A 24,363-nucleotide genomic window follows, 5' to 3' on the forward strand; every position below is an offset into this window, starting at 1 on the left:
TTGCATAAAGGTGGCTCCAAGACAGACGTAACAAGCTACAGACCAATTAATATATCGGAAGTGGTTGTTAAAAAGTATTGGAAAAGTTGGTGAAAGGTAAAATACAACAGTGTTGGATAGGGATACAATACTCTATAGTGGGCAGCATGGCTTTGTAAAGAGTAGGTCCTGTCTTAGTAACTTATTCACATTTTATAATAAAGTGACAACAGAATTGAATAAAGGCAATGGCTACACCATGGCACTGCTTAACTTTGCCAAGGCATTTGACAGAATACCACATGGAAAAATATTATAAAACCTGAGGATGTGAATGGATATGAGGCTAGTAGCATTAATATGGGGAGGGGGTGGCTGAGAGACAGACAGACAGACACCAGAGAGTAGTATATGATGGAGTCATCACTGGAAACTGTATAAGGTGGGTGTGAGCAGAGGAGTGAGGAGAAGGTTCTTTGCATGGAGAGTGATTTGTGAGTGGAATGCATTGCCTGAGTGTGTTGTGAATGTAGACACATTGAATCAGTTTAAGGCACGGTTGCATGAGCATTGTTTGCACTAGTGTGTACCTCCCACAGTGAGTCTCTGACTCCATGGAGGTCAGATGTTAATAATAATAATAATAATAATAAAATTAACTTGTCAACTTCTCATGCCTTGGTAAAATAAGATGATTATCAATCTAATGTTACAAAATTTAAGGATATGCACTTTTATGTTGAAAAGGTTGCATATGGTGTATCGTATTGATGGTATTAGTTTGCAGGATATTGATGAGACTAGGGACTTGAGGATGATGGTGGACAAAGAGTTCAAGTTCAGAGGGCATATTGCAAAAGTTGGTAAAATAGCTCAACGAATTACTTGGATGCTGACAAACATGCTAACAAATAAAGATAAGGAAGTTGCTATCCCTCTTTATAAGGCTATGATTGGCCACATCTTGACTGCAGCACAGAGATTTAGTCACCTGGGTTTCTAAGGAGGACCGGGAGGTGGTTGAAAGGATTCAGAGATGAATGACCAAGATGAGGACAAGTCTGTTGAATACTCCCTATGAGGATAGGTTGAAAGTTTGTGGGTTACAAAGTTTAATTAATAGGTGGAAAAGAAGGGAACATGAAAAAACTATTAAGATATTAAAGAGATTTTATAAAATTGATACAAATGAAAATTTTCAATATATGACAAATAGTCAGAGAACTAGGGGCCATTCATGGAAATTGTCTAAGAGTGTGATTAGTAGGGATGTGCAGACCAGATTTTTTGTCTGGTGAGCAAGTGAAATGATTGTCAGAATTGGCTGTGAGTTCTCTGACAGGGAAATAACGAGAGGTATCATAGGATTTGTGTATAATGGTTGATTTGCACCCCCCCCCCCCCAATGAGTCTCCAGACTCCACAGATATGCCGTAAAATAATAATAATAATAATAATAATAATAAATAATATGAAGCTTCCAAAGATAGCCTCTAGGTCTACTCTTGACTCCCTCTACTCTATGAAAAATCTTCGCATTAATCTGGTAACAATCCGTCACCAATTTATGTGTCAATCATATCCTCTCTTCTTCTATTCACAAGGCTCTGTAAGTTTCATTCCCTCAATCTCTACTCAAATCTGACATTTCATAGAGCCTTAGTAAACTTTCTCTGGAACCTCTCCAATACATCCTCCTGAAAACCAGATGACCAAATTTGCACACAGTAGTCCATATGTGACTTGATCAAAGCCTTATACAAGGGAATAATAACCTCTTTGCTTCTGCATGTCATCCTCCTCATTATTTTTCATAATCCATTTGTTGTATCCTTACAATTTTAACAATGTGACTAATAAACTCGGGTTTCTGTCTGCCATCACTCCTAGATCTCTCATCTTTTCCACCTCCTTCAGAATTTTATCCATTAATTGTATACTCTGTATCTGCATCTCGACCATGCCTACCTTAACATTTCTTTGACTTTTCACATGACTTTGTCAGTGAGTTCCATGAGTGCTCATTTACCAATTTGTTACCTGTTGTTAAGAAAATTATTTCTTGATGACATTTGCATTTTTTATTTTGTGATTATTAATGAGAGACAAGTCTGTGTAGCTCATTGGAAGTGGTGTTTGCACTTCATGGTGCTTGACCGCATGAAGGAAGACTTGGGTTCAAATCTAGTCGCCGACTAGAGGAAGATTTTCCAAGTCTTTTTTAGACCGCTTCCCGAGTTAGTCGATCTCTGACATGGGCAAGCGGGTTTTTTCTCCTGGAAACTCAGGTTTTTCATCCTGTAAACTCAAGAAAATCGACTGTCAAACCCATGCTATTTTCAGACATTCAAAACAGTATTGTGTTAGAGTTAGGGACCATGAGATGGTGGCACTTGTTAGCCATCTCTTCGCTGCATACTGATTAAATTAGTAATAGCCTTGGACCAACTATCTCTAATTGGCTACCAGTGAAGATTGAACTACCCATTCAGTCTCCAAATGTTAGATAAGACTAAAATGGTCTTGCCTGCTCCCTATATGAGGATAAAAGGCGTTAGCTGATTTTTTATTTTTTTTTTAATGAAAGGCATAAATCAAGTAGCTTATAGGACATGCATCACATACTAATCTGATTTGCTTTAGTTATTCTCATTTTATGATTAAGTATAGTGACTCTTAAAATTATCCTTGGTGTTTAACGTAAATTTCTTTGAATCCCTAGAGGTCAGACTTATCACTTATTAGTTACACAAGGGTCTAAATGGATTGCCAAAAATATTTTACTTATACAAGTAACCCTTGTATAACACAGATGTTAGGTTCTGCAGAAACGCCGTGTTATATAAATCGCGTTATGCAAGTCTCAGGTCACATAGAAAAAGTAGGGTTTATGTTCCGAAATTGTTTTTTTTTTTTAATTTCCCATAATTTAATTTTTTTTAAATTTTTTAATTTTTAATTTTTAATTTTATTTAATTCAGGTAATTCATGCAAGTTAAGAAAACATATAAACTATGAAACAAATACATAGTATAAAAGTATAAAAATTACAAATTGTACCTAAACTTCATTGCACATAATGCATAAATGTTTTAGGCAAAATAAAATGGTGCATATTTTAATCTTTCATTGCACGAGGATTTGTGGATTGGTTAATAAACACTGGTTTTGTCATATAATCACCTGATGCATTACTACAAAACAGTAGAGTAATTCTATCTTTGGAAACTTTGAATCCAGGAGCTGATCTTTCATTTTTCAAAATATAAATGCATTTTTGCACTTTTTTCCAATATAACCTGGATTCATCCGCATTGAACATCTGGTCTGCACTATAAATGTTTATAAACTTTGAGAGTTTTTTGATTTCCATCCATAGGAATTTTCTTTTGAGGTGCAATCTTCTATCGAAATCATTAGAGATTTCTCCATTTTTCAATTAGAATATTGCATACCCAAGCAACACGCTTTGCACTTTTTGTTGACCCAGCAATAAACACTTTCTCGGATTTTATGTTCATTTTGTTTGATTGTTCGAATTGTTGATTCATTTAAATTCAAAGTCCCAACAAAAAGATTTTGAATATTTTTCTTCGAGAGAAATTAATTTTATTTTCAATGTTGGTTTTTCCCTTTCATTGCAGTTTGTGGCCATTACTATAAAAATATTTTTTTACACAAAATAGCAAGCATTACATATTGTATGTAACTCACCAGAAAATAAATTGCTCAGCTTGAGATGAATACACTTATGATTTTTAATGCACTTTCCTGGCAGAAACGAGGACAATTTTCAACAATAAACATTTTATACGGTAAACAATTGAGGTACATGCATGCTAAAGGGTATTTCCCCTAATATAAATTCACTACTTATAATTACATGCGGGATACAGGCAGACACAAATTTAACAAAGATAAAATTTCATTTTTAAGTCACGCAGTGAAAAACATATGCAAAGATAAAGGGTTACTACAATTTGTAGACCGTGTTTTTATCCAAACCGTGTTGTATAAGTACCACATTCAACAAGAGTTACTACAATTTTAGACCATGTTATATCGAAACCGTGTTGTATAAGTGCTGCGTTATAAGAGGGTTACCTGGTATATAGTCGGTCACTATGATATAATATAATAGTCACAACATTGGGAAATGACTTTAAAATCAAATTATTATTATTATTATTATTATTATTATTATTATTCAGGACTCCATGGAGTCAAAAGACTCATCGTGGGAGGTCCTTCCTAAGAACATAAAGTCTATCATACCACTCCTTAAACTCATTGACCGTTCTCGCCTTCACCACTTGATCAGGCAATGCATTCCACGGCTCAACCACCCTCCATGCAAAGAAACCACTCCTCACCCTCTTGCTCACAGTTTCCTTTCGTAACTTCCAGGGATGGCCTCTTGTCATCACTCCCTTCCGCTGTTCAACCAAGCGAAAGAACTCCCCAGTGTCAACCCTGTAACCACCTCTCAGCAGTTTAAAAGTCTCAATCATATCATCTCTCCTTCTTCTATTCACCAAACTCTGCAGTCCACATTCCCTCAGCCGATCCTCATAACTATCCTTGTACAGTCCTGAAACCATCTTTGTCATCCGTCTTTGTATCCTTTCCACAGTTAATTTATCCCCTTCAAATCCTGGGGACCAAATCTGAGAACAATAGTTTAGTTCATAACATAGTGTTCCATTGAATCTCCAAAGAAGAAACTTGTTACTTAAGGAGCCTAAGACACTAATACTAATACAAAATAATTATGAAGTGAGTTCTTTTACTGCTTTAGATCATAACTGCACTACTTGTCTATGGAAAGCAGTTGACTTGAAGTCGCTTGATTCCCAGAATGTATTATTATTATTATTATACAGACATCTCCATAGAGTCATAGACTCATCATGGGAGACCCAGACTATCCACACAATATCCACTACTATCCCACTGCTGAAATATTTCCCCTGTATCAATTGCTGAAATATTTCCCCTTTAAAAACCTTTTAGTAACATAAACGTTTCTATCATATCCCCCTTGTTAAATTGTGAATGAAACTACGTTGTGTAATTTATTTTTTTTCATTCACATTTAACGTTGCTTATTATGTATTAATCATGATTTGTATAAAAATTATTTATTATTCCTAAATTTAGGATTACTATTTAAATATTTATTTTAAACTTAACCTACTATTAATTTATTAAGCAATAATATGTGCAGAATTTATAATAACTAAAATATATAAGATGTAACGAAAAGTATTATTATAATTAATTCTATACGTAATGAAAAAGCTGATTAAGTAGCTTAAATATTCTGTTTATTCTTATTTGTGAAAATTTAACATTATGTAATCACTCAAGTAGTAGTAGAGCATTGTATTACATTAGCGAAATGTTTGCATTCATTTGTTGTCATGGAGACGCATGAAATAAACAAGCACGAGTCGAATAGAGCGTGACCTTCGGACTGAAAGGAGAGAAAAAAAAATATAGAAGATTTTTAATTAGGGAGAAGAGAGGAAGTTTTTGTGGAGCGGAAAGGAAGGTAGGATACAAGCAAAGGAAGTGGAAGAAAATTATAAGTTCTCTAGGGCAGAAATTCATGAGAATAGTGTTTAGAAGTGAACCAAAACATAGTGAATCATATACTTAGCTGCAAGTGAAGTCAGCTGTGTTGTAAAGGAAAATTAATGCTGTAACCGGATAAATAAAGAACTGGACACTCAATGGAAAATTCTGATTAGTTCCAGTTAGTCTAGGATTACATCTTAATTCTATGTTGCCCTGAGAAGAATTATATTGAGATTAACTAGTTTGAGAAAAGTAAACAAGGAGAATTATCAATGCCTTATTGATGTGCTTTTTTTTAGAGTAGTGAAGCACGATTAACAGTAGTTCAGTTAAAAATTTTGGAGAAGTTTTATTAATGTGTTCCGCTAACGTAAATAAGTTAATTCATAAGTGTGCTCACAATTAATTGATGTATTGAAGATTGTATCTGGTAAGAGTAGTTATACTTGTTTGTTTATTCTAACATTAACATATCTTCGAAGTTCAGAGTCCGAAATAAGATTGCTTGGAATATTGTCTACCTTGATTAGTGCTTCCTGTGAATTTAAACATTAAATACAGCTGATAGATATGTGGAGACTGATTAAATAAGAAGTTTCGTTTTATTAACTTGAGTTAAGAAAGCTTGTGATTTTGAAACTGTGAATTGTATGTGAAAGTTTAGAACATTGAGTTGGCATGAGTGACTTAGCAAGATGTATTAAGTTGATTGTGTTGTTTCATTTTAAAGCAGAATTCTTGTATTAGTTATATATATCATATATTAAATGTTTTATTTTGTTAATCTAAATATTGTGTTTGCCTGAATTCCTTTTTATTGCACCGTTCATAAATATTCGAATCTTGCAGGAACCCCGAGTGGAATAGTAAATAATTTGGCCTAAATAAATGAGGAGACTGCTAACTTAATTAAAAATTGATCCTACTATTTTATATAGACTAATCTAAGAATAGGGTGGCGCAGTATAATTATAAATTTCCCTACTTTTGGATCGGTGATCAATTTGCAATTAGTTGTTATATTGATAAGAGTGACTTGAACCAAGATGGCGGATTTAGAACATAACATGAAAATAGAACGTCACGACACCCTCTTCTCTGCCTATCAATCAACTTCTGTAAACCACAAACTCTCAATCTACCAATGTAAGGAGCATTCCTTACACCCTCACCAATTTGGTTACTTGTCTCTGAATCTTTTCCACTACTTCCTCTTCTCCAAAGAATCCAGATGACCAGACATGGGGACATTAATCCAGATGTGGATCTATCAATGACTTATAAAGAGGAATAATAACTTCTTTATCTCTGCATGTTAGTGTGTTCTTTAATAACCAATCAGCAGTGGGTTTGCTCCCACTCATGAGACTGATAAAGATCATCCACAGGTGGGCAATCTTTATTACATTACATTATTACATTACTTTATTACATTATTATGGAATGGAGAAGATTTCTACCTACCACTGAGAAGAACCATAGTTTGACATGTATAGCAAACTTCCTTCACAGAACATACATTAGAGAAGATAATTCATACACCCACTTTTGTGTGCATGAATTATCTTCTCTAATTATTTGCAATTAGAGAAGATAATGAATTATTATTTGCAATAATATGAATTATTCATGAATTATTTGCAACATAGGATAACATATGGATGAAAACAAGAATATAATTTCTTGTCAAGTAAAATATACTTTACAAGCAATCAGAAAATACTTGCTTCACCTTATCTCAAATCTAGAGCATAGCAATAATACAATGATACACCATTTTGTTATTTATGTATGGGAAATGTGACTCACTTCTGCATCAAGTAGCTTTTGTTATCTCCATGGGTCTACTCCCACTCATGAGACTGTAATAAAGGTCATCCACAGAGTACTTATTATGGAATGGAGAAGATTCCTACTTACCACTGAGATGAACCCTAGTCCTCCTAGTCCATGGATGTCCCCTAGTCCTCCCACAACCAGCCCTGTTCTCAAAAATATCTTCTGAATTAATTTTATAGAAATCCTTCAGTAATTTGAATGTCTCAATCATATCTCCCCTCCTCCGCCTATCAACCAATTTCTGCAACCCACAAATCCTCAACCTGTTCTCATAAAGTTCATTCCACAGACCTGCTATCATCTTGGTCACTCGCCTCTGGATCCTCTCAACCTCCTCCCCATCAAGAAGAAAAATAGGTGACTAAATCTGGGCACAGTAGTCGAGATGGGGTCTTATCAAGGCTCGATACAGGGGGGAACAATAACATGCTTGTCTATGCTCGTCAACGTATTCTTCAGCAACCAAGTGATTTGATGAGCTGATTTGGCTACTTTTGCAATGTGCCCCCTAAACTTCAACTCCTTATCCACCAACACTCCTAAATCTCGTGCCTCATCAATTTCCTGGAGTACAGTTCCACCAATGTAATAAACTGCTGCTAATCTTTTCACCCAAAATGCATAACCTTACATTTTGCCACATTAAATTGACATCCATTCTCCTTAGCCCAGACCTCCAATCTATCCAAATCATCTTGCAAAATTTTGAGATCATCTGCACTCACTATTGCCCTACCTAACTTTGCATCATCCGCAAACAAATGAACTGTTCCTCTCAGATCCTTTCCTATATCATTAATGAACAAATTAAACAGCAGTGGTCCAAGAACAGATCCTTGTGGCACACCACTAGTCACAAGCCGTCTTTTGAACTCTACTCCTGAATAAACCACTCTCTGATATCTCTCCGTCAACCATCCACCTATCCATCTCACCAACCCTATATCCATCCCCATATGCTGCATTTTATTGATTAGAATTCCATTTGGTATCCTGTCAAAGGCCTTAGCAAGGTCTAGTAGAATCACCGTAAACCCATTACCCTTATCCAGTTCATCTGTCACTGTGTTATAATACGTGAGCAAGTTACTGAGGCATGACCTACCCTTCACAAAACCATGCTGTCTCCGATACAGTATCCCATTTTCATCTATCCAATCTGGTATTTTCCTCTTGACTATTTTCTCCAAGACCTTGATAACGATTTCTGTTATGCTGATTGGCCGGTAATTTTCAACAGCAGCCTTGGACGAACCACCTTTATGCAGCAGAAGTATTTTCTCCTCTTTCCATCCCCTTGGGACTGACCCAGGCCCAAGGCTCAAATTAAACAAAATGGTCAAGGACACTGTCCAAAGGACACTGACAATTCTTTAGCTGCTTCACGTACGACATGAGCAGGTATACCATCCAATCCCACAGATGTGTTGACATTGAGGTTTTGTAATAGACTATTTACCTCTACTTTATTCATCACAATTCCAGTATGAGCTGTTGGTTCTTCCATTCCTGCAATGTCACCACCTGGATGATATTTAATTTAAATAATGTTTTTGTTGCCAAAATGAAGCTTATTAGCTCTTTATATTTAAGTAACTTAATGGTTGCACCTGTTTGGAAACTCGTATAGCAGAGTATAAAGTTCTTTTCGCTATACACTTTGGTATTAACTCGGTCTAGCTACTCACTGATGAAGCCTCAAAAAAGGCTGAAACCGGTCTGGGTAGTGACCTCACCACCATAATGTAATAACAGCATACATTTCCTAGGAAATGTGTTTTTACATTATGGTAAATACCTAAGAATAGTGATCAGAACTTTACCGACTTTGCTGCGACATTTCCGGTATTGCACTACGTGCTGGGCCACTTGCATTTAGCGGTCGCTTAGTGATCGCCGATACTTTATAGTTTACTATACTATATTCGGCAAGAAACTCTCTGATTCCAATCTTTGAGTTTCTTATTCGGTTTTAAAACAATGTGGGATTTAATATCCCCTTAATTTAAATAATTGTTTTTTTTGCTGTGTTGGGAAGCTACGAAATCTATGATTGAGAAATTCGCACGCATGCACACACACAGACACACACATACAATAACTTGGAATGTATTGATGCTTCGCTGAACTGGAAGCCTGAATGAATATATTGTGTTTCATTAAGTTTGTGTGGTATTTTGGGTGCATGTTTCTTGTTCATAGTATGTCCTTAGAGCTCTTTTTGGGCTATTGTAGTTTGTCAGGTTTCTGTATTCATAAGGTAATTTTTTTATCATGTCTGGAATATAGAAGTTTCACGTGGCTTTTCCGTAGTGATTATTGTATTTATATGTGATATAATTAGTTGTCTGAGGTCTTTTTATATGGTATGTATTTCTGACTGTCCTGTAGTTGGCATTAAAATAATGTTTTAGCAAAGCTGCATAGTGACATCAATGTTTTGCTGTCAGTATTTTGTGTTCTGACATTGCAGTGTATATAAAGTCGTTATTTTCTCTTTGTTCTCAAAAGATCAGTTTTATCATTTTGTACTGTAGCGACATTAATCTATTTAATTTGTAGGGTGCACAGAAAGCATACATTGTGATAGCGTATCTTAGTATATTTTGGCATGGTGTTTTGTATATTAGTGTTTTTAGGCATGTGGGAACTATGTCTTTTAACCTGTAGAGTTTGCCACTTATTGTTCAGAGTTTGTTGTGTAGATGGTTACTATTTGTTGTGTAGATGGTTGTGTATATAATAATAATAATAATAATAATAATAATAATAATAATAATAATAATAATAATAATAATAATAACAATAAGAATAATATCATTTGTAGGTTTATAGAATATTTGTGATTAGTATATTTGCTTACAGAAAATAGTTATAAATTGTTTTCTGTAAGCAATTGCTGACCTGGTTATATTGTGGTTAGTGTACCTGCCCTCCAACCAACATGTTACAGGTTTGAATCCTGCCATGGGTATGGATGTTTACGAATGTCTTTAGGTGGAAGATAAATTTCATCGCCTGGTGTGAGACCACTTCCCTGCTTATTAGAGGCCTGAAGTAGCTTGAATAAATTCCATGTTTGGTCTCTAGAGCAGGGTTTCCAGATCATGTAAAAAATTTACAAAAAAATTTTTATTAAATTGACAAAAATGGGAAAAAAAATCCTTAGCCCACCCACAGTACAAGTGTACTATAGGTTTAATAAAAATCTTTCATGGGTAGTAACCACATAAAAAAAAGTATTCCTTTAAAAAATAATAATAATTTACAATAAAGTTATAATACGTATTCATTATTAATTTGAATTTTTTTTTTTTTACCCTTGCCAGCCCAACAAATTTTCTTTGGTTCAACATTATCAATAGTTGTTGCAGTCAACAGTAAGTATTTTTTTTTTTTGTATTATTATATGAATAATATAATATAATAATTTTATTGTCACATCATGGTCTTTACATTTTAATGTTTAAAGCATATTTAAAATACTTATATCATTTCTCTCCTTAGTTGCATGTTCGTTTGTTCAAGGAGGTGGAACGGGAATAGCTGGTAGTTTACCTCTGGAATATATGAAAGCTAATGTGAATGGACAGGTGATATTACAATAGATGTTATGTGTACAATAAACATTATTATTATTATTGTTATTATTATTACGGTGGAAATCTTGTTCATATGATTAATACAAAAGCTGCTAATTAAAATTCATTAAAACTCTTCTTCCAAAGTAAGATAGGCATTTACATTTCCCTTGTCTGTTGTTTACGTGCACATACACCTATGTATGTATATATGCACGTATGTATATATGTGCATATAAGCAGTCTTACATTCATAGATTATTTTTTCATCTTGGCCAACCAGCCGGCTTGGTTGGCCAAGCGGTTAGCTTATCTGCTCTCCAGCCAAAAGGCTGTGGGTTCGAATCCTGCTGTGGGCATGGATGTTTGTGATTGTCTGTGAAAATACTAGTGGTGGTGGTGGTAGATGGCATTGGTGTAGCTGATGGTAGTTGTGGTTTGTTGTAGTTGATGGATTGAGTGGTAGAGACAGAGAGCTGTAGAGTAGGTGCCCTCCCTCAATGAGTCTTTGGACTCCCTGGAGGGATCACGTAATAATAATAATAATCTATTTACCATGTTTATCGAGACATTTAGTACAGTGTCAATATCAGTGAATTGATAACAGAGTAGCATAAATTCTGAGTCTTATGTTCTGAACTATCAAATGTGTAATCATTGACATGCTTTTTAAGATGGCCAAACAGGTGCTAATCATTATGGATAACATCAATGCTCTGAGAAGTGTTGCTTGTAAAGCTTCCATCCAAAATTCATGAGTGATGATTTGCATCTGCCAAGCCATGTCTAACAGAAGCACAACTTCTTCTGAGTGAAGTTAATGATTTTTTTTTATGGTCACTTGTAAATGTCATGGTTGCAGTATGATGTTGTAGCAATGAATGTTGCCTCATTACATAAACTTTATAACCAGTATCCCAAATGACATAGCTAATACTTTTCCTTTCTAAACTTTCTTGACTTTGAGGAATTGAAACCATGATCCTGTTGGATTCTGAATATATAGAGATTAGAGTAATTATTATTTGGTTCAGAATCCAACATGATCTTCCATCACAAAGGCTAGACTTGTAAATATTATTTAATGTAAGCAACTTATTTTACAATTTAATATTCATATAACTACTTTAATTTTGTCTAATATCTAATTATTTAATCAAAGATATATGTATTAATAATGAAAAGAATGTATTTAAATATTATTAAGTTTATTTTATTTATTGCTATATTAATATAAGAGTTTGTATTTGATAATTTAACTGCGCATTAATTGAAATATAAATATTCTTTATTTATTCCTATTTGTAGAAGTTTAGCGTTATGCAATACCTTAATTTTATTATATTTTGTTTGGTTGTCATGGAAACGTATGTAAGTGAGCTAGCACAGTTTTGGAACACCACGTGAGGAGAAGGTTTATTGAAAAGAGTTTTAGAAAGAAATCACGAGAATAATTTAGGTGGGAAGAACAGATATATAAGCGATAAACGCTGAAATTATTAAGAGAGAGAAAAAGTAGAGGATTGGCATTCGGTTGGAATCGGAGCATTCGGGAATCACAGTGCGATAATAGCAAGTCGGCAAGTCACTCAAGCAGCTAATAAAGTCTCCTAGTCGAGAGGCGGTTAGCTAATAAGTTGTAGAATAACAATTATAGCTACGGAAGACAGCTGAGTGACTACTAATAGACTAGCAATACTTGAGTTGAGATATAATTTCAGCGCCGACCTTTCAAGGACATACAGAACCTTGAAGCAAAGTACGAAGTTTCTAGAGAATAGTAGAGCTGTAAAGTTGAAATTTACCGTTAGCTGTGTTTTGAATTATAGTGCCTAAAGAATTATTTGAATGCAGGAGGAATGAACAACTGTGCATATTAAACCTCAAGATAAAGAATTATTGTGTATTGCCTTAACTCATGAGTGATCAGTAGTACTTCAAGCAAGAACGTTTGTTTATGCATATTGTGACCGATGATTAATTCAGTTATTGCTTAGAAGTTTTATTTTAATGAGTGCCGTATACTGCTCAAAGTGTTTACAGTTATAAAAAATGTTTGTGTGTGAGTTTATGAAGAAAGAAGATTATCGGTAAGATTATTCCAACCATTAATATTCCTATACAGAGAAGTGTGTGAGTTTCATCCTAGAATTTCCTTATGTTAATAGTAATTATTGTGAAGATTAGCTGAAGTGTAGATTTAAAGGTGTTTGCTTCAGAAGAAGCGTTACTGAATTTTTATTGTATTTGGAACTTAAGAAACTGGGAGATATTTGTGCAATCGGTTACTGAGGAATTTTGTGACTTTGAGCTTTACCAAGTAGTTAATTGAATTTTGTGAGAGCTAAAATGTTTATAATATCTTACTTAGTGATTTGAACTTAAGCGTAAATTGTGATTCTAAATTAAATGTTTGTTTTTGTTAATCTAAAGTTGTGTTTTGCCTGAATCTCTTTTACTGCACGATTCATAAAATATTCGAGCTAAAGCGAGAGAGATAAATAAGTTAAATATACTCGGCCAGTATATTAACACCTAAAGGAGAGATAATTGTGAGTTGGTTTTTCTTCAGTTCTTGAACTAATTCAGATATAGAGTGCCGCAGTCATTAAATATAAATTTTCTCTATATTTGTATTAGAAATCAACTAGCAACTATATTTTGTTTAAGAACATCGTAGTGACTATCAAGTCGGATCCAAGGTAAAGATTTAGAAGAAGTAGACTCCAACAATCCCTTTACTACTAAAAAACACACATACTAACCATAGTGATAAGTTTTAATACGTAAATATTTCATCCCAAGTATCTTTGGACATCCTCAGTACAGTAATTCAAACAATACTAGGAATAACATACAGTTAGGGCACATGATTACAATGGAATCTCAATATGTGTGCAGTAGCGTGTTATAGAATTAAATTAAAATATAACTGGGAAAAAAAAAAAAGATAACATATATAAAGAGATTATTTTACACAATTTTGTATGACAATTTCCCATACTTTAGGAATAGCAAAAACATCATTGTGGTTTAAATTTGTCTGTGTAGTAGGACTTCAGCAGTTTCTTTATATAAATGTTCATGTTTATATAAAGATCTATGTAAAAATTTTCTTTTCCCAATGAATCCTATGGTTTGGGTTTTTAACTCCGTGTTGAGCGAGGCCAGATTTCTGCAGTTTGAAAACAGGAACTCAATATCACACATTTTCACTTGCCTCCGAAAAAAATCTGAACGTAGTCCTACGAGGAGTCTCCGAGGATATTGACACGGATGAAATAGTTACTGACCTTAACTTACAGGATCTACCTCCCATAAAGGTCACTAGAATGTTTAGATCAAATAAGACACCCATGCCTTTATCTGTGATCATTTCTGAACAGATCTACCTGTCTGTCCAAAGTAGGACACTTGCAGGAGCATGGGATCTCATACACACCAGGTAACATCAGAGGTGAGGGTTTGTCTTTAGGATAAGATAACACGTTAGAGATCTGGTTGATGAGTTTGTAGGTAGTGGCAAGATTGTATTTCTTCATAATTTTTGAAAGACGTTCAGAGATGCCTTTGACATAAGGTATGGAAATCCTATGGGCTTCTTCTCATCTATGTTGCCCATAGGATTTCCATATGGGTTTTCATATCAATCCAATCCTGTATGCTTTTCCTGACTAGTTTCTTCAATACCTTAATTACAACTGCAGTTACACAGATTGGTCTAATGGAAACTTCCGTCTTAGAACCATGCTTATGCAGTGGTACTATGTAGCCTTCTTTTCACTTTGGAAAATGTGGGAGCCAGACACTGGAAGATACTAAGGTTGAATTAATGCAGAAGTCATATTTTCCAGCATCTGGGAGCCAGAATGCTGGAAAATAAATACTAGATACGTGAAGTCAAAAGTCCTATATACAAGTAGCCTGAGTGTGACATGTGCAAACTTTGTTTGCTTGCACTTGGATAAAGGATTAAACAAGGATATACTTTCTTGTCAAGTATAATTTATTTTGTAATCAAGAAAAAAAACTTTCTGCAACTATTGTGGAAGATTTGAGTGGGGATATTCAGTTTTTTTTACAGATGATACAAAGTTAGGAAGGACTATGAGAAGTAGAGCAGATGTTGTGGCCTTACAAGAAGACTTGAATAGATTGAGTGAATGGATATGGGAGTGGGGATTCTGGTTTGATATTGTGCAATGTAAGGTTTGAAATTTGGAAAACAAAGATGGGATGTAGAGTTTTTGCTTGGTGGGGATTTATATTGTTGGAGGTGGAGGAAATAAGGGATGTGGGGGCGATGGTGGTTAAGGATCTAAAATTCAAAGAACACATTGCCAAAATTGTGAGGATGACAATGAATTCTGGCAATAAATCTAGTTCCATTGTATAAGGCCTTGATTAGGCCAGATACAGCTACTGTGCACAGATTTGGTCATTCGGTTTTCATATGAAGAGATGTTGGAAAGGGTACAGAGGCGATTGACTAAAGTAGTTTCTGGTCTTTGGAATGTTGAGTATGAAGAAAGGTTCAGAAGATGCAATTCACAGAATCTAGTGGATAGGAGAAAGAGGGGTAATACCATAAAGATGTATAACTTGGTAAAGGGTTGATATTGAATTAATGTAAAATGGTGGGAGATGGGGGGGGGGAACAAGAGGTCATCCCTGGAAGCTGTATAAGGAGGGTGTGAGCAAGGGAGTGAGAAGTAGGTTTTTTGCATGGAGGGCTATGAATGATTGGAATGCGTTGCCTAAGAGCATGGTCTCTGCAGACCATATTCTCAGATAATGATTTATATATTTAAGCCATGGTATGATGAGCTGTGTAAGGCAATGGGACTGCCCCCCCCCACAATAAGTCTTTGACTCCATGGGAGGGTCTTGCATTAATAATAATAATCTCTGATTCAAAGTATTTCAATAATAAGATGATACACCTTTTTATTTCTTGTATATGGAAAATATAATTTAATTGCTATTGCTTTCTTTAGCCTACGCTTGATATTGCTGGCAGTCCTTTGTGGCTGCGGGATATTCTAAAAAAATTTCTGCTGGCAGGTCTTCAGACCTGCGGGATTTTTATTAATGCTCATACGCAGTTAAAACAATATGAGCATACCTGACCAAGACGTATTCATTGATTTGCTCGATAAAGAGCCGGCTCTTGTACTTATTGATAAACTCCAAAAGAAGTTCAAGCTGACAACATGGTCTACTAGCATGATTGACCCCAACATCATTATCGAGTCACTCAATAAAAGGCTAGCACTCACTTTTATTAAAAAGCTTCTCAAAAAGTTTGAATGGGATTGGTCCGGCTACTTAAATTTATATTCCTCACCTGAAGTTGACGTTGAGGAAAATGAAGACTTTCCTCAAATGGTGGAAAAACTCAATCTAGTTGTCTCTACCTCTAATCCTTCTGATCAAGGAGAAATCCACTCTCGTAAGAAGAGAAAAACTCTCGCTGCTGAGCCAACAAATGATGTTGGTATGGACGAGGATGTTCCCATTTCAGATCCCTCTGTTTCCCCCAATGAAAAGGTGCCACCGATTATCCTGAGGGAAAAGCAGAGATGGACAACACTAAGAACCATCATGGCTAACTTAGAAATAAGTTATAGATGTGCTAAAAATGTAGACGAAGGTATAAAAATTCAGCCCACCATGGTGGCTGATTATAGAAATCTTACAAAGGAATTGGATGCAAGAGGAACTCAATATCACACATTTTCACTTGCCACCGAAAAAAATCTGAACGTAGTCCTACGAGGAGTCTCCGAGGATATTGACACGGATGAAATAGTTACTGACCTTAACTTACAGGATCTACCTCCCATAAAGGTCACTAGAATGTTTAGATCAAATAAGACACCCATGCCTTTATCTGTGGACTCAATCTGTGGACTCAAAATCACCCCAGAACCATTGAGAAAGAAAGCATCTTCTAGGCAGTGCCACCGATGCCAAAAATTTGGCCATGCCCAGAAGCTATGCAAAGCTCCGTTCAGATGTCTAAAATGTGGTGAGAATCACCCCACAAACACCTGCACCAAGCCAAAATCCACCCCGGCTAAGTGCACTAATTGTGGGGGTCCTCACCTGGCTAATTTTAGAGGGTATATACATCACCCCAACAGATGGAATGATCCAAATCATCAATCTATCTCATCATCTAGTGCGAGAGTTCCTGAAGCTCAGGCTACTCGGTTCTCCAAGAGTGAGATCATGACAACAGGTGCTCGCCCATCATTAACTGAGCCCCTTAAGAAAACGAATCTTCAATATCAAGCGAGAACATATGCTGGTGTGGTCTATTCCAAACAGATAGTACAAACCCAGAACCTGAATAATCCACATTCAAATCTATCAGCTATTATCACCTCTTCTCTTGCAAACATGCAGCAGGATTTCAGCAACTCAAATCCATCCCTAAGTATCACAAAAATATTCTTACAGCAAACCCAATCCATATTATCTGCACTCTCTGATGCATAGGAAAAAAATCGCTCCAAACTCTCTTAGGATTATTGCTTGGAATGCCAACGGTATAAAAAATAAACTGTTAGAAATTCAGGAATTTAATAATAGATACAACCCAGATATATTGCTAATTAATGAAACTCACCTGAGGCCTGCTGACACCCTGAAAATCAGAGAGTATCAGATTTACAGAAACAACAGACTTGGGTATAGAGGTGGAGGTACAGCCACCCTTATCAAAAACTATATCAATCATCATTCAATAACCAACCCTACTACCACCAACCTCGAAATCACAGGAATTAATGTCCTCACAAACTCAATTGGAAACCTTAAAATTTTTTCTGTGTACAACCCTCCATTAAAGACATTATTGACCTCAGATCTGGATGCCATCCTTGGAGTAAAAGGACCGGTCGTCATTGCTGGAGATTTCAATGCAAAACATCCTGCTTGGAACAGTAAATCTACCAATAAAATTGGTCACATCCTTTCTAGCTACACAGGATCAAACTATGCTGTTGTGGCTGGACCTACTGAACCAACTCATCTCAGTACGTCTGGCACTGCTGACATCCTGGATATAGCTATCCTGCAAGACATTAAACTACAGTACAGCCTTATATCACTAAACGAGCTGTCGTGGGATCACACCCCAATTCTACTGCAATTGGGAGAACAAGAATGCCTGTCTCCTCCCTCTTCAGGCATATTGTGGGAGAGATTATCTAAAGCACTTAGGGATCAAATTGGACCCGTCCCTCACATATGCACACCAGAAGATGTGGAATCTGCAGTGACTAGCTTCACCCAACAGATTAAGTCCGCTATAATGGTTGCAACCTTCCAGAAACCTGTTCCCAAGCCTGATCGTTTGCCTGAGGACATTATGGACCTGATCAGAGAGAAGAGCAGAGCTAGGAAGAGATTTCATAACACTCGTGCTCCTCAGGACAAGACAGTGCTTAATAGATTGAATGGAGCAGTAAGAGATGCACTTAAAACTCATAGAAACCAAGTTTAGGATAAAAAATTAGCCTCTATCTCACCTATTGATCACTCCATCTGGGGACTACTGAAAAACATCAAAAATAAAAACAGATCTCTTCCCCCCATAATCTCAAAACAGGGCCTAGTCCACACAGATGCAGATAAGGCAGAAGCCATACTAAAAAATCTTGAGGATCAATGCAAACCTTCTTATAACAACTTAGATTTCAATCATCTGTACAAAATCCACAGACAGGTCAGGCATGCATTAAACCTCCCAGATACCAGTGCTGACCATATTGCACCCACATCACCTGTTGAATTATATGATATTATTAAAAAACTTAAGAACAATAAATCTCCTGGACCAGACAGCATCTCAAACAGGGTGATCAAGCTGCTGCCTCGAAAAGCTATAGTGCACCTGACCAGTATAATAAATGCAATCTTAAGACTTCATTATTTTCCTTCCACCTGGAAACTGGCTGATGTGATTCCTATACGTAAGCCAGGCAAAGACCCACACTTGCTGCAGAATTATTGTCCAATCAGTCTTATCTCCAATCTGGGTAAGGTTGCAGAGAATGTATCCTCTCACGACTCCAAACCTCAGTAAATGATCTAAACATCCTCCCTAAAGAACAGTTTGGTTTTCAGCAACACCATAGTACTACTCAGCAAATCCACAGAATTGTCGAATACATCACCACCAGTTACAACTGGCGCCAGTGCACAGGAGCTGTTTTCCTAGACCTATCCAAAGCATTTGACAAAATCTGGCATTTTGGATTCCTGCACAAACTTATCTCAGCCGGTACCTCACTAAAAATGGTTCATCTAATCCATTCATATCTTCAGAATAGATCATTGCAAGTTAAAATCAATGGTTCTACATTGTCCCAGCACCATATCTTTGTTGGAGTGCCGCAGAGATCTCTACTGGCTCCATTGCTATACATGTCAGACATCCCACACAATCCGATGACTTCCATTTTGGCCCTATATGCGGACGATACGGCAATACTAACCAGATCTCTCAAACCCCATTTCATTACCAGAAAGCTTCAAGAAAACTTTCTAAAGCTAGAGGGTTGGTTCTCCAAGTGGAGATTGGAAGTCAACCCCTTGAAAAGCTCAGCCGTTCTTTTCTCAAAAAGGCCAATGTCTCCTGCAGGAGATGTGTTACTATTCAATACTAAAATTCCCTGGAAGATAGAAACAAATTAGCTGGGTGTGATTCTCGACAAAAAGCTATCTTTCAACCAACACATCAAATCTGCATGTGCAAAAGCATATAAAGCCATAGCTTAGATCTATATGCTAATTAATAGAAATAGCAAGCTTATCAACAGAATCAAATGGCAACTATACCAGATGACGATTCGTCCTATAATCACCTATGCCTCTCCGGCCTGGAGCCATACCTCTAATGCTAACATTAGCAAAATACAGCGGGTGCAGAACAAGTGCTTGAGAATGATTCTGACATTGAATGCCCCGTGGTATGTTAGAAACAATCAACTCCACAGAGACACAAATATTCCCTATATTCTCTCTTTTCTACAATCCTTAACATCCAAGTTTTTCCTAAAGACATCCACACATCCCAACGATTTGGTTCAACAAGCTACAGCATACGAGCCAACGAACATATTCAAATATAGAAGACCAAAAGCTATATTAGCTTCCTATAATGATGCATAATCTCCATGCCCATTCGGGGCGAGCAAACTGCTCGTAAATTTTACCCTCACTGTAACCACAACAGATAGCAGGGAATATGAAAAGCATTTTGCTTCACCCCTAAAGACATAAATGTCAATTGTCACCTTGATATCATCCTGGGTCTGGCTCCCACTGATGACATTTTTATAACGTCTGTTCAGAAGCTGTTCAAGGGAGCTCTTCCTGTTCTATGGGTGGAGCTGGAAGAGCTCCACCCACAGAATGGGTGGAGCTCTTACAGTGGAGCTCTTCCACCCACCTGTTTTGGGTGGGGCCAAGAAATACTTAATAGATTTACTCAGCTACATAAGAGTGATTTTATTTTTAAGGTCACTCAGAAGTTTTAGGAACCCTGAGGATTTAACTGATAATATCCTCGATACAGATTGAAACTGGTCTGGATAGTGGCCCCTCCCGTAATGCATAGCAATATTAACCTCCAAAAGGAAGTATGTTTTGCATTATGAGATAGGCAAATGATGTGAATTCAGTAGCCTCTCTATATACAGGTAGCTTGATTGTGAAGATATTTCATGTGCAAACTTTGTTTGCTTACACTTGGATAAAGAATTAAACAAGAATATAATTTCTTTTAAGTATAATTTATGAGTGCAAACAAGTAATTTCTTGTTAGATTTCTCATATAATGATAAATTTTAAAAAATTATTTCCCTCTGTGGCATATCACTGAAGAGTTGAATGAGATGCAGTCATGCCTGTTGCAGTATGATCCTGTTATATTACTTTGTTGTGTGAAAGATAGGGTGCACAAGCTTAATTTTCCAGGAGAGAAGATGAAAAGGGCAATTGATACTTTCGATTTGCGGAATAAATGAGCAAGAGAGTTAGTAGTAGTAGTCCTGGGAACAAATGATTTAATTGGACAGAAAATGGGAAAACAGATATCAGGAGATGATCGAGAAGAGTAAAATAAAAGGAAAGGTAGTCAGAGTAGTGCCTAGGTATGGTACTGATGAGTTGAAATGGCAAGCAAAAATCATGAATGGCATTTTGGTAGAGCTGAGTGATGAGAAAGGCTGCATCACTTAGTTCTCTAAGTGATGAATTTAAGGATGGATGAAATTGTATAAAAATAGTCGATTGCATTTAAATGAATTTTGTGGTAATCAGCTGGAGTGACTGTTGCTGGAAGAGTGACATGAAAAATAGATTACAGGAAACAAGTGCTTCCATAGAGAGGAACATAATTGAGAGATGATGGGCTGGGAAATCAGCGGGAAGTCAGGTAGACAAAGAGTGTGGACATAATTCTCCCAATAGTAGGAGGAATTATGTCCACAAAAGTGGATATGCAAGGAAGAAATAGTGTCTGTGGTTTTGAGGCAGTATGGTGTAAGGAGGTGACAAATAGGATGAGATGTTTAGTTGTATACAGACTAAGGAATTCTTGTAGATAAACTTATACATTGGTTAGACATACTTTTAATTTTTTTAGGAAATGACAATGTAAACTAAATTATTAATTATAAAAATTAATTAATTTAATTAATAACTACATATATTTTGGCAATTTAACATTATATTGCCATCTTCAGGGTTCACAGAACAATGATATGTGTATGCAGGTACTTACACTAAGCAAATGAGGCTGAAGAAAGGCAACTGAAGTCAGTCCTAGAGTCCTAAAAGGTTCCCCCTAGCAGGCTAAATTGCTGTTGGGCTGATGATCTTAGAATGTAAGCTTCCAAAATTTGAGACAGCAGTCTCATGCACCCAAATATTCAAACCAGTTAACCTTATCCCTCCCGCTTCATAGCAGAGATTACTCTAAATCTATCACCAATCCATATATCTAGGGTACATCCAAAAAAACTAACAAAAATCCTAAGAACGTATGACTTCACAACTAGTTACAAACCATATAAGAAATTGGCATCTCTTATCCACTCCACAAGAGACCAGTCCTAGCTGGAGTATACAAGGGTTCCTTGCAGTTGAAAACTGTCTTACTAGCCAAACAGGCAGGATGGCCAATATCAGGGGTATCTGAACACAAGGACTAAATCTGGTTCTACCAATACAGCCACTCAGGACTTGCTGACCATGCATTGGCTCACCACAGAATATGCTAAAAGAAGGCCACTTTATTACACCACAGCAAGTACAAGTATGAAAGATTATTCCTTGAATCAGTCTCAGTTCTGGAAAACTTCCCAAACCTCAACAAATTTGGGTGCATGAAACTGCCTCAAATTTGGGAAGCTTACATTCGAAGATTGTCAGTCCAACGGCCAAGGTAACCCAATTTAGCCTGCTGGGGGGGGCACCTTTTAGGACTCTTGGACTGACTTCAGTTGCCATTCTTCAGCCTCATTGCTTAGTGTGAGTGCCTGAGTGCATATATCACCTGAATGATATGTGCACTCAGGCAGTGTAACATTGCTGAAATATAGGTAGTTATTAATTAAAGCTTTTATAATTAATAATTTCATTTATGTTGTCATTGCCTAAAAATTAGACGTGAGACTAAAGAATGTTCAGAGTGGCAATATGGGCAAATTGGCTTAATTGGCAACAAGAAAGATGATTTTAATTTTGATGATATAGACTGGAGAGACATTGCATCTGATAATAAGGAGAATAGATTTGTTGAGTTTTAGATGGACAGCTATCTTATGTAGTATGTAATGGATGGCACATGTTCATCATGTCTTAGATCTGATCATATCATTAATAAATCAGTTTCTTCTCATAATCTGCATAATTCCACAGTCTTGCTATCATCGTTAACTCTCTCTCTCTCTCTCTCTCATTCTCTTGCATCCTCTCCACTATATCTGCATCACCTTGGAAACTTGGAGATCAGATCTGGATACACTAGTCTAGGTGAGGTTGTATCGAGGCCTTATAATGAGGCAAAATGACTTCCTTATACTTACATGTCAAGGTTTATTTCAGCATTGCAATTAACCTCTCATTTGTATTTGCAATATTTGCTATATTATTATTATTATTATTATTATTATTATTATGCAACACCTCCAGGGAGTCCAAGGACTCATCGAGGGAGGACACCTACTCTATACAACTCTCTGTCTCCACCACTCAATCCACCAACTACAACGAACTGCAACTAAACCAACACCATCTACTACCTATCACCACCACCACCACTAGTATTTCACCGACAGTCACAAACTTCAAGGCCCATGGCAGGATTTGAACCCGCACCCTTTTGGCTGCAGAGCAGATACGTTTAGCACTTGGCCAGCCAGGCTGACTATGAGCTTCGATTTTCTGTCTACTAAAACTCTAAGATCCCTAGCCTGATTGATTTCTTCTCACATAAGCCTGCCAACATAATATGCCATTGGATATCTCATCACCAAAATGCATAATTTTACTTTTACTAATATTGAACTGATAGCAGTTTTTCTTTGCCCACGATTCTAGTGTATTCAAATCATTCTGCAAGTTCATAATGGTCTTCATTATATAAAGAACATTTTTTCTTCTTACTCTTGTCCTTATCCCATCTATTTGGGGTTGGCCTTTTATATTATGCAACTTTACACGTGCAATCCCAACTGAATTGTCACAGAGCCTGTATGTTCATGGGACTGGTTTCATCTGAGGGATGAAACACCTGAGTTTCTGGTAGAAAACACCTCGGCTCTGTATGAGACCAGCTAACTCACTTTAGTCGAAAAAGACCAAATAAAGGTTCCTCACATCATGGATGGGAATCGAATGCAGATCTTTCCGACCAAATAGCTGTGTATATACCGACTTAGCTATGGAGGCTCTATAATATAAACAACACTAACAGAAAAAATTAATTTATTGATTAATTCTTTATTAATTATTAATAAATTATATATTACAGCATCTTCAGGGCACAAATTACAACTGTAACAAGTACACAGCACTCAATTAGAAAGTTGTAGAAACAATTCAAATTGTAACTGAAAAGGTACTAATATACTAATGTTTTAACAAGGTGACCTCTAGAGGCCAGATAACCATTGAGTTAATTAGTCTATATCTGGTCTCAGAATGACTGTTTCTGAGATGTTTGACAAATGGTATCTTAAATGCTTTGAAAGGCTTATGTGTTAGCAGTACATGTTTGTTTATTTTTCACAGTATTGATTACAGCACAATGATAAGAAAATAATTAATATTTAGTAATTTATTAGCTGATATTTCACTGGTATTA

General features: G+C 36.2%; 1 protein-coding gene across 1 annotated transcript in view; it reads left to right on the forward strand.

Moving 5' to 3' along the window:
- Positions 1-24,363, forward strand: part of LOC150097734 (equilibrative nucleoside transporter 2-like) — a 260,759-nt gene that overhangs the window by 117,514 nt on the left and 118,882 nt on the right. Inside the window, exons 6-7 of the mRNA XM_090407215.1 lie at positions 10,728-10,778; positions 10,906-10,991. Coding sequence (XP_090263341.1) covers positions 10,728-10,778; positions 10,906-10,991 — 137 coding nt within the window. The remainder of the gene's footprint in view (positions 1-10,727; positions 10,779-10,905; positions 10,992-24,363) is intronic.

The sequence above is a fragment of the Typopeltis vanoorti genome, chromosome 17 (assembly GCF_054136105.1).
Source record: "Typopeltis vanoorti isolate ZY-2024b chromosome 17, IOZ_Tvanoo_1.0, whole genome shotgun sequence".
NCBI classification, from domain to species: Eukaryota; Metazoa; Arthropoda; class Arachnida; order Uropygi; family Thelyphonidae; genus Typopeltis; species Typopeltis vanoorti.